Source organism: Malurus melanocephalus, unplaced genomic scaffold (assembly GCF_030028575.1).
Source record: "Malurus melanocephalus ecotype Western Australia unplaced genomic scaffold, MMel_1.1 scaffold_32, whole genome shotgun sequence".
Classification (NCBI taxonomy): domain Eukaryota; kingdom Metazoa; phylum Chordata; class Aves; order Passeriformes; family Maluridae; genus Malurus; species Malurus melanocephalus.
The window spans coordinates 1-12,318 of NW_026623264.1; the positions used below are offsets into that span (position 1 = coordinate 1).

Here is a 12,318-nt window from a genome sequence, read left to right on the forward strand (position 1 = left end):
CAGTAATTTCTTCTACCCTTATTAGATTTTAACCTATCAAGAGTGATCCATTGGCTCAGTTGCATTAGTGATTCCTGCATCTTGACTATCCATCTCCTCAAGCTCCTCAACAGAATTTCCCTTTTGTGCTTTAGACCTTGCAGGGAATGTTGTTCCCACAGAATTCACCATGTTACCATCAGTTGATTCAGTATTCAAGTGTTCAGTACCACCTGGTGCAGAAAACGATTCAGGTAAGGCAGCTTGAAAGCTCCCAGTTTTAGCAGTTGAACTCACTGCCTCTACTTTTCTTTGAGATACATCAACTGATGCTGACTGCTCTGTATTCTGATCCCGCAAATGTCTATCCATTGAAGCCTGAATAGAAGAGACCATTTCCTGCAACTTTTTTCTCTGTGCCTCAATCAAAGTGGGGTCAAGCTGCCTGCTGTCTCTCATTGTCACAACTCCCGGAGCAATTCGAATAAGCTCACTGTTACCAGATGCAGCTGTGAATACAGAAGGCTCAATTTTAGCAGAAGGACTGAAGTCGGTCTCTGTGCTATGCTTTCTTAAAAGTGGTGTTTCCCTGGCTCTTTGATCATGTTGTTGACTACTAGATGCAGTTCCTAGGGAATGACCCTTTCCTTGAAATGCAGTTATGTTATGTAGTTGTTCAGATTTCTTTTTCACCACTCCACCACTACCCAGCTTCAGCATTCCATGTGAAGGACTTGCTTCTCTGCTTCTTGAAGTAGCTTCTGCTCGCACTTGACTTAAGGCCTCTTTAACCAGCTCTTCAACATCAGGACCGATTGGGAAGTGCCCAGCAGCATCCACACACAGCTCTAATCTGTCTTCTGCTGCATTGTACACAAAGTTTTTACCAGGCAGATGTGGAAAAGTGCAGTGCTTGCCATCAGCCAAACCTATGAAGACAGAAAAAGTTATTCAAAACACTAACATGTTTTAAAGCATGCTCTGAACACACCGTAATAGTAACTAATGTATTTAAATTTACTGAATCAAGTATGTAAAATCAAGCACACTGAAAGTTTCTACTGTGGGAGAAAAAATTTAGGCTTTTATGCCATACGATAGTAACTACAGTATGCTGCAAAGATTCTACTGCCTTCTGTGATGACTCTGATGAAGAGACAATACTGTAATATTACAAGATAAAATAACCACCTCGCTATGACTTGTAGTTCTATGCTTCCAGTAATGTAAAACAAGCCAAATCCCATCACTACCACCACCCCACACCCTCCAAAACCACACAAAACTAAATCAGCAAAAATCAAAAACTGACAATGAGCACATTTCAAAACACTATCTGGAGAGAAATACTATTTAGAACTGTACTAGAACAGAACTGTATATACTAGTTAGAACTGTAGCAGAATTTCAGGTTGCGTAACTGCTGCTAAGCCTGAAGAATTTCAAATTCACTGTTTTGTCTTCTCAGAGAGGAAGTGTTGCTAGATAAACAGAAGTATTTCAAGCTTATTATATTTAGTAGTCCTGGAGATTATAACTATTAGCCTTTACAAAACAAACATAAGGCATAATATTTTTGATCTGCTGTTCATTTCATTGTCCCACTTATCTGTTTGACCAATCTGTTAAAACTGAGAGTTCACGAAAAGATTTTAAGTTCTGAAACTTCTGTGTCAAAAATGGACAACATTTTTTACAGTTTTTAACACAAAATAACCCTTTCAATTCTGTCCCATGCAGGCTGCAGCAAAAGCAGTAAGGTATCACTTCAATGATGGTGGCTTTCAGTGAGTTAAAAGCTATTTGCAGATGAAAACTTGGCTGCAACCATTCTCTTCACTTTAGTTCCATCAACTATGCATGGAGAGCTACAATGAAAACAACACTGTTTAAAAGGTGCCAGGAATAGGTAGAATACTGGGATTTTCCTCACATTCTCAAAATTCTTGAAGAAAACCACCAGAAATTATTCAGAAGGGAAAAAACATAACAAGCAAATACTATGTTATCAAATACCATGCTTTCAAAATGAGTATTCTGGGCATCAATGAAAAAGATCATTCAATAATTTGATAAATTACACTGTTTTCATATTAATGAACTGATTGACCAATCTCACTCATCCTCCACAGCTTCTGATTCACATGTGCACAATTACATAGAATCTACAAATAAGATTTGATTCTGAGAGCTTCAGACATGTAGCTCCTTTCTTTACATATCCATGGGAGCCAATAACCAAACAGACAAAACACAAGACAAAATTCAACCTCAAACCTTCAAACTTAGCCTGAAGCACATATTTTAAGTACATATCAACTCTCATTTGCAAAAGAGGGAACTGTAATAATTCCTATGACTGAATAAAACTGGCTCTGAAACTGCAATCCCAAAATCTCAAAGTAAAATCTTAAACAAGATCTATTAAATCAAACTTAAATTGATTAACAGTACCTACACTCCACAGAAAGCTTTGTTCCAAAGGTCCAGTATAGTAGTGCATAATTACATTACCTAAAAGATTACAAATAGGTAAAGAGCTTCTCATAGTGGAAAGATGAGTCAGACTGCTGCACACTGGAACTGTAAAAGCGTGTAAACACTGAAATAGTAATTACATCTACCAAGACAGTCAGTATTTGAAATTAGTGCACTTCTTTGTATGCAGGTGGTTTACACTATCATCTCCCATAGCCTATTTCTTACACAGTCAGTTGGGAAAATGGCTTTTTAGCCAGACATTTTCTGTGAGTTTGGTTAAAAGTCCTTGGATTCATTTCAGGTTTTCAAGTCTGGCTAGCCATTAATTGGTCAAAAATGCTCTTTCCATCAGGCACGGTTTAAGCTGATACACTAGACACAAACAATATGCCAGTCTTTACTGTACAAGCACAGTAAAAGAAGGAAAACTAGAAGGAAACACATCTCCTATAAAACACTTACATGCTAACTCTATCACGCAGGCTAGTAATTCAATGAGAGGTAGTGGGCATTGAGTATGCCACACATTTTAATAAACTTCCAGAAACAACTAAGATAAAGTTATGTTTGATAAAACTGCCTAAGAAAAAATCAAACAGCAAGAAAGCAGCAAAGGAACGATTATAATACATGAAACCACAAGAGCTAAACTATGAATGCAAAGATTTCATCAAGAAATTGATGAAATTTCTTTGAGAGAAAATAACTCCTCAGTACTTTCTTCTCTAATGAAACAGTTGTTATTCTTCACAGGCAGTATTTGTAAAGCCACCTAAAAATCAAATGTATTTTACTTGTTTGGTTATTCTGCACAAAGCCCAAGATGCGACATTCAGTAACACAGGAAGGGGATGGAGAGCTTTGCTTTTGAACAATAATCTTAGGAATATGAAAAAAATTAACCAACTGTTTAAATGTAAAACATGCACTATCCTGTAAAAATATCAACTAAGAAGCACACTAGAAAGATCTCTCTTTATCCAGTAAGTGTTTTAAACTATAACAGGAATAGGTCCTGTGATTTTTTTGTTGTTTGATCTTTACAGGAGAAAAAAATTAAGAAAACAAAAAATCAGTTGACTTTTTTTGGTCATATTCTCATTTAAAAAGAAGAAAAGAAGCAGTTGTTTGTACAATTCGGGAAGCAGAAAATTCAGAAAATAAGGTTTACACGCAGTGTAGTAGGTTTAGGCAGATTCCCTAGTTCTAGTCTGTCTGAGGGAGCATTAGGAGCTCTCCAATATTGTAAGAATGAAAATTTACCATAGTAATAGAATTAAAAATATATATTTATGCTTCCAAGTGACTCAATACTAATTTACAATTTTCAGGATTTGAAAACAGAGGACGGAAGGAATAAAAACAAAACTAAAAAAATACCTGTTGTTTTCTTCATTATGCTGTAGAATACTCCACCCTGCTGAAACAACTGAGGAAGCCCCTTCGCATACGACCAAACATCTTCTCCTGCAAAAATTAAACATGATCATTAAAATTAAACAGTTGCACCTTTATATTACAGACAACGGCTGAAAATGTAACTCCTTAAATCAAAAGCTGAGTCCCCACTCTCTTCTATGCTATTAAGAATTTGAATTTTTATTGAAAATGCAGAGAACAGAAGTCCAGGACATTAAGAAACTTTCAGAAAAACATACCACTGTCTGCAGTCCAGTATCCTACATGTTTCTGTATAAAGGTTCCCAAATTTGATTTGATCCCATGTGCAGCTCGTGGTACTTTGCCAGGCCCTAAACACGAGTCTCCATTCCCTTCCTACCTCTGCTTTCAATGTTAAACTAGGAAATTACTAACACCCTTCCAAAATTCAAGCACATATTTTCACTCATTCAAACTTGAATTCTGTATCTCTACACCTTCTCAAAAATCAGAGCTCAATTTCACAGCTGCCACACTGAAGACTTAATACTGCAGCTGAGACACAAACATCCACCCAGGCAGCTGCACAGAAGGTCTGTCCGTACCTTGCTTTTCTTGAGAGTTAGAAACAAAATACCAACCAAGAGGCCCCAGCAGTCCTGTATAACCAGCATTTTTCAACAATGGCAAAAATGGCATTGAAATGTGACAACTTTAAATGCCATGGAGAGAAAAAAAAACCCAACCTAGACTACACAAGGAAAGAAATATAAAGAACAGAAAAATTGCATTACAATGATGGAATATCAGTGACCTAACAGCACCTGTTCAATTAGTTCAGCTCCACATTTTGCCTACACCCTTTTCCTTATTTTGCTAACCACTTACCTGCTTCAGAGAAGTGACGTGCTTAGCTGTCTAAGCAGTGCAAACAGAAAGTACTGATAAATTCCATTCTCCTGATGCAGAAATAACTACTGCGCATACACATTTTCTGAAAAAAAGTGGTTTTCCCGCTTTCAAGGAAACATTCAACTCATATTGAGTTATTTCAGATAGAAATTGCCCCTTCCTGCAGGGATTGAAATCTCAATAATCACATGTCTCAAATATCTATTAAGATTGGAGAATATAAATCTTCTACTATAGTTAACTGGATGCACTAATCACTTGGATAGAGATAACTGGAATGTGTGAGGCTTTATAATATTACACACCAATATGTCTTTACTTCCTGTTATAAGGAAAATGAAAGAGCTATTTTTAATAGCTTCTACCTACTGAATATACGGCACATCTAAATCCCTCCTTGCATTTCTTTACTGCATATTGCACAAGGTAACTGTGACTATTCTCCTGTTCCACTCAGGCACATGAGACACAGGACTTCTTAGGCTCCCCTGCTTGTCTGTTTCCTCACAATTGCCACTCACCTCTCCACCTCAGGCATTACTCAAGTCCCCATTCTCTTTCCAGAGGTACAGTGCACATTCACCACATTCTGTCTTTAGACATTTTAAAGACAGGAGACCTGCATAATCTGATTAATTTTGAAAGCATTCCCTCACACCATATAGGCTCAAGTTCATTGCATTCATTTGCACATCAAGCTCATAAATCTGGCTTTCACTTCCAAAAAGAACATCCAAGTAACAAGCCAACTACTCTTCTTACTAATTTTCCATTATCCACTGAAGGAGGTCTTCAGTCACTGCTACCTGTATCCTTATTCTTATTTACGACCTGAAATGCACATCCCTATACACAATGGCTCCAGAGCATCACTTCTGTGCCTCTTCCAAATCTTCTTGATGGTTTAAACACTGCCCACCGGAATCAACATAACCACTGCACTGAGAAATAACACAATACAGCTGTCAATCCACCAAAGCCTGAAGAGGCCACAGCCAGCAGGACTCCATACTAAGGACTCCTTTATTGCTTCAAGCAGTCCATGATTATTTGAAGGGCTCCTTTTCATTTCACAAAACAACCACTGGACTTTTAGAAGAAGCCCAGTTTTAGACATTACTGACATTTTCCAAGGAAAGATCTCCTATTTGCTGTGGGCATAATTTTTCAAGCTTTGCACAAGGGAAGCATCACTGTTTAGATAGCCTTTTATGCAACACTAACAAGGACTACATGCAGGAAAGCATGGAGAGCAGGCCTCGCAATACAAAAGCATCAGCCACTGAAAGAAATACAAATTAATGACACTGTTTTGATAGAGATCTCCCATTGGAAGAACAAAAAAACCTCACAGCTACAACTGGACTTTCCCAGATCAGAGGAACTAGTATGTGTGACTCAACTAAACTACATTTGAGGTTTGCACATTTTTGTTGTCAGTTGAGTTTTACCAGTTGTTTTGGGTTTGTTTGCCATGGCAGCGAGATATTTATAGGTCACAAGGTAATTTGGATGATCATTGAGTTAGATTAAAAACTCCCTCAAGACACTACATTTATCAAAGGGAATATGTTCTGTGCATTGTCCCTATCCAGTACACACTTCCTCAGATTAATCCACAACCCCAGAACACTGAGGTATGGTAACAAATCAAGACTGTCCTACCCACAAACATGCCTTGTTCGCTGGCATAAATTAGCCTGCACCTGCTGTAAGCCCAAGATTGTCACTTCATACAGCAGAGAGAACACACAGAAGTGCAAAACACGTATAAACTCCATTGATAAATATACATTATAGGAAACTACAGCTGGCTTAAAAGCAAACTGTTTAATTCCAAGAAAATCCTGGTATCAAATAATACATTTGATTGAAACCTGGCTATTTTTATTCTTTGTGCATGGATGAATTCATTAATGAAAAACAAACCAATTTAAAACAGATTCATATTTGGCTTGCACGTATTCAGAGTGCCCCTGCATGGGTGCAATTAAATCTGGTTTAAAATATGATGTTTTTAACATTTTAATGTAAAATGCCAATTCAATTAGTAATTTCCCTATAGAATACCATATTTTTAGCTAAAAAAAAAAAAAAAAAAAAGAGAAAGCTTTACAAAAAAAAACATGCATAATATGTTAAGTAGTCCAGAAATTACAGTATCTAATTTCCCAGGGCTTGTTTTTTAATTATATACAGAAAAATTAAAGAACATGATCTAAAATTCTAAGTAGCTGAGACTAGAAAATAAAAATTCTGGTAGCTGAAATATGAAAGAAATATTTCAGCCTACAGAAGACCATATGAAAGAAAATCTTTTAAGCGCGCAGAATGAATAATTATGGATGTTTGAAGACATCTCCATTATAGGCATTGGGGAAAAGTGTCTGGCCCAGTGAGCTATCTCAACAGTATCCTCTACACATTCTAATCTGACTGTATGACAGGAATGTTTTTAGCAGAACAAAGTTACAAAGCTGGCTCTCAGACCTTTGCAGCAGTTTTTAGCAGTACAGAAATGTCATTGTCATTGAGAAAACGAAGGCTTCTTGTCCCAAAAGGCTGAATATGCCACCTTGAGGAATTGTAACTCTTAGGMAAAGTGCAAGGACTTAGGAAGTTTGTTAATCCATTAAAAATATCACAGTTGTGAACAGTCTAGTAACCAGAATTTTTTCCACAAGTATTTTTAAATGAAAATGAAGACCCAGTGAGAAAAGTGGTGGTATAATAATAGCATCTTATTCAGTAGCTACATAAGGTTTTATATCTGGTTGGTTTATCACTTGCTCCTGCTTTTACTTCTATTAGTAATGCACAATGGATGCAGCCAGAGAAGGGTGAGGTAAATTCTATTATAACCTCTGCTCTTAAAGAAGAATCTAACAGTAGTGATGGCAAAGACAAGACGTGATTCTTGCATACAAAATCAGCTCAGAGTTTATGGATAAGCACCTGTAAAATAATGACAGACTTGAATGCTGAAGTAACCGAGATACTTTTAAAGCTGAATGCTGAAGGGTTTTTTWAAGCCAATAACTATACTTTCAGCAGTATTTCCTGCAGACAAGAAAGCATTCTTTCAAGCTTCATGTCAAAATTAAGACCATTTTAAAACCTTTTTCCTGCACTTTGGACTGGGGTGTAAATGTAAGTGTGACAAGGTGATTCAGCACACTATCTTGCACGAGACACAGGAGTAAACGATCATGCTTGGAAAAGAATCAAAGTTCTGCTTGATGAACTTCTGACATACCACTCTGTAATTACATAATTGTTTCGTTTCTGAAACATCACATGCTTTAGCCACACCAAATCCCTCCAGCAAAAGAGTAGTCTCCCACAAAAAAACTAAACCTGTAAACATGACTATTCAACTGGTTCATAGAGCTGAATGTATAATAATAACAGCTCTACTTCCTGCCAGAAAGCAGCAAGAACTAATGAACAAAACACACAAACAGGGGTGCAGGTCTCCTGAGCTTGAAAGGGAAAATAAAACAGGCACCCAAGAAAAGTCCTTTTGTCTTGAATTATTAACAGTTAGATTTACATGACTGATACTTTATAAATATAGCTTTGCAATTCTATGTCCAACCATTCCAATTCAGATGCAGGTTTAGATTCTTTCAGTTTCTCCTCTGATTATATTCTGAAATAACACTTTTCTCAGCTCTTTACAAAAGACCAGATCATCACGAAATTTAGCAGATCACCTAAGGAGAAAATGTCAAATTGATTTGCTTAAATCAAGACAACTCTCTGTGGGGCCAAATGCCAGGATGTCATCCTATACAAAGGTGAAAATTTGGTCCTCAAACTTCCAATGAGCAAATACTCAGCTTCTCACCTCTGCTCTGAATTTATTCYCTGAAACCTGAGGGAGATGTAGGAAAAAAGGAAGTGTGTAACTTTCACACATACACTTCAGCTGTGTGCCCAATGAGACGCAGGAAAAASAGAGATAGGACAGCAGAGGCAATGCAATCACTTAATTTTTAAGAGGACTTTATAGCAAAGAAAGAACAAGTATCTCATATACTCCACATGYGCATTTTTAAAGGTCACTGACATCATATTAAATGTTCTTCTAATAAAGAAATAAACCTGAGTAACCATGATTTGAGAAAAAAGAAAAAATGTGCATAACTAGAGTCTGCAAAATATGATCTTCTACTTAAAACACATAATTTTGAAGAATAACGCAAAGTCAGCCTTACCCATGAGTGTTGCCAGAAGACAGAGTGAATACATTTCCTTGTCAACTTGTTCTTGCAGATCCTTCGATGAGATCTTACTGGTCACAGCAACGTCTTCGTGCTTCACAGCATGGGCTGAGTGTGCTGAGGCAGCCTGTCTGCCTTCCTCCTTGCCCTTCAGGATTTCTATGGCAATTCTGTCACCATGCTGCAAAGGAACTGGCTCATTTTCCATGCCTTCTTTGGGAGGCAGAAGCTCTTTYGGAGGAAAGCCGTAGCGAATACATTGCAAATATGGGGGAATATTAAATTCTCTCGCTATGCCCTCCTGTAGCTCCAAGAAGGTGGTAGTGCACTTCAATGTAAGCATTGACTGTCTCCCATCATTGGTGGTTATTCGAATTTTCTTTTCTTTTGCAGATGTTGGAGAATAYGGGGTTTTGGTTGGTGTAGCAGGTGCAGACGAGGGCCCTTCCCGAACAGCCCCAGGAGAAGCAGTCCTGGGTTGCCCTTTATGTTCCTGTTTCAATTTTTCACTTTTCCGTTTCTGCATTACAGAAGCTTGGTCCGCAATGTTCTGCTGAATAGTTCTTTCAGCTTTGCTCATATTCAATTCCTCTTTGTGCAAAGTTTTAGTCTTCTGCCCAGTCAAAATGATTTTGGTTGGAAGTTGCGACTCTAACTCCTGTCCTTGCTGTACATCATCAGCTCTTTGGGCATGAGCACCATCGATGTTTACAGGGGTATAATCATCAGGGTTCTTTTTGGCAGTTTGGTGCAGTATTGTGTTGACAACTTTCTGAACAAGAATCTCGCTACCAAATTCACCAGGGAAATGCTTAGTAACAAGTTTCATRGCGACATCATACACGTTGCTGTTCAAAGAGGTGTCACTTTCATACTGGAACCAGTAGACAGTCTCTCTCACCACTCTTCCACCCCACTCTAGAGTTATAGGGAAAGCTTCAGGCAGATTGTCATATTCTTTACCTTCCCAGTAGTGCTTGAATCCACAACCACATTTGCCACCTGTAGACCTAGTATTAGTTCTGTCTCCATCAATATACAAAACAGACCCATCTTCTCTGACACGACGCATTAAGTTACCGTGGCACCAGTTACAAACAGTCAAGTTGCTTAGCCCATAGTCTGGTACCAGCACATCCTTCACRGGGTTGTAAGAACACACCAAACTGTTTAGGGGAAAACTGTAATTTTTGTCAGGCCTTAGCTGGCCATGGGTACTTTTTGCCAGGTTATACAGCTTCCCCCCAGGAGCCAGCCACTCTGGGGGAACGTGATGCTCTGAAAGAGCCCCACAGATGAGGCACCTGTGAAGGCGGTTGTCCATCACTGCTTTTTTGGCAGCTGCAGTGACCTCTTCGGGCTGGACCCCTATTACACCAGTCCTTCTGTAGAAATACTGATGCACATCAGCTACAAGACTGGGATGGATACCGTGTTTACTCATGAAAACCTCCTCCATTGCAGCAACAAGCCTCATCAAGTACTTATCCTGCAAACTTCTGTCTCCTCCAATAATACAACCACCATCGTCCTCTAACATGATGTACTTTTTGATGAGGTCTTGAGGAACTCCCCAGGCTTTAGGAAGTAGCTTCCTAGGCAGCTTAGGTAAAGCAGCACCTTTTATTCCAACCAGAGGAATATAATGGTTACGTCCTGAGCTACTCCATGCAATACAGATCGGCTTGTTCAACATGCCATCTTTTCCCATGCACTTTTCCAGAGGTATTAGACCAGGAAGGAACGTTGCTGAATAATCTCCAGAGCTTCGCATTCCACTCAGGGAGTCTAAMAGGATGATAGGCCGGTGAAGCACATTGGCCAGACCAAAGATGTGAATATTCCTAAGGCCCATTGGCACACCTTCTGGAGGAACAAACAAAGGGTCACATTCATTGATAATGTCCTCCCACTCTGCAGCATCAATAAAGTCATGGAAAAGCGCCTTGTAGTGGCTTAGATTCTCCTCAAAATGCTTCTTTAGATTCTCTCGGAGAGCATGCCAGAACAGTTCCCTGCCAACAAGTGCTCGTGAGACTGCATGGACAAGGCAGTGGCCATCTCCATCCACGTGGACAGGAATGAGGCACTCTTGACTGTTGTTGGCCTTCTTGATGTCCTCCAGGGTGTCGTGCAGGTAGATGAGGCTGCCGGAGCGGTCCTTCCCGTAACCCATGGTTTCGACGTGCTCTGGCTCGATAAGGAAGGCACGGTCGCCCAGGAGGGAGCAATCAAAGATGTCTCCCTGGTTCATCTCCGTAAGGAGCTTGGCTTTGCCAGTCTGCTTGTCCATCCCGTAGCGGGCCAGGATGGGGGCCAGGAGCTTGCAGTGATAGTTGGAGAGACCATTGACTTTGACGAGCTCGGTGTTCCTGCGGGGCGGGCCGGCGCCGCTGACGCCCAGCAGCGCATTCCGCAGCAGGTTGTGCAGCACCAGGTCGGGGTCCGTCACCTCCTCCACGGCCAGCAGCTGCCGCTGCTCGTGGCGCCGCCCGCAGTCCGTGCACTCGATGCTGCCGCTGCCCTGCGGCCCGTGCGCCGGAAAGAACAGCCGCGCCTGGCATTTGGGGTCGGGGCAGGTGCCCGAGAAGATGCGCCGGTCTCGCTTCTTGGAGGCGGACGGAGGCGGCGGCTGCGGCTGCTGCTGAGGGGACGGCGGCGGCGGCTGCTGGGGCTGGGACATCGCTCCGCTCCGCCCGGGCTTCACCCGCACCCGCTCCTCCGCCGCCCTCACAGGCGCATTCCCTGCGCGCCGGACAACGACCACCGCCTCTCAGACGCCGCCGGTGCCGCCCGTGCGGTACCGAGCGCCGCCCGCCGCCCGCCGCCCCCCGCCCGACGCGGAAGCCGCCGCCGCTCTCACCGCCCCTCGGCCGCCTCAGTGCCCGCAGCGCCGCGGCCTCGCGCACTTCCACACCGGCGGCGCACGCGCGGCGCCGCAGGGGCGGACGGGAGTAGTAGTTCGGTCCGCCGCTAGGCTCGGCGTGGAGAAGGGAGCCGAGGGCCTGGCAAAGACTACAGGGACCGTGATGCCATGCAGGGGAGAGAGGGAGGGCGGGGGAGGGTGGGGGAAGGCCGAGCCCCCGCGAGGTTGCTGGGAAGTGTAGTCCGAGGGCGGGTGGGCCGGGAGGGACGCGTAGGGCGCTCGGCGGCGCTTGTTGCGCTTCCTGCGGGAGCGCTGTGGGTAGGAATAGGGTCTGAGGTGACACCTCGCRTGTGCATTCCTGCTCCGTCCCGCTCGGGTGTTGGTCTGAGGTGACATCCCATGTGTACATTCCCCCTCTGTGCCCTCGGGTGCTGGTTTGAGGTGACACTCCAAGTATATCCCTCCACTGCCCCC

General features: G+C 41.8%; 1 protein-coding gene across 1 annotated transcript; it reads right to left on the minus strand.

The window, feature by feature from the left end:
• Positions 1-8: 8 nt before the first annotated feature.
• Positions 9-11,847, minus strand: VCPIP1 (valosin containing protein interacting protein 1). Its single transcript, XM_057363889.1, has 3 exons — positions 8,973-11,847; positions 3,841-3,927; positions 9-908 (listed from the first exon to the last, which is right to left on the minus strand). Exons 1-3 carry the CDS (start codon positions 11,659-11,661, stop codon positions 37-39), a joined length of 3,648 nt encoding a protein of 1,215 aa, XP_057219872.1. The 5' UTR covers positions 11,662-11,847; the 3' UTR covers positions 9-36.
• Between the last annotated feature and the right edge of the window lie 471 nt (positions 11,848-12,318).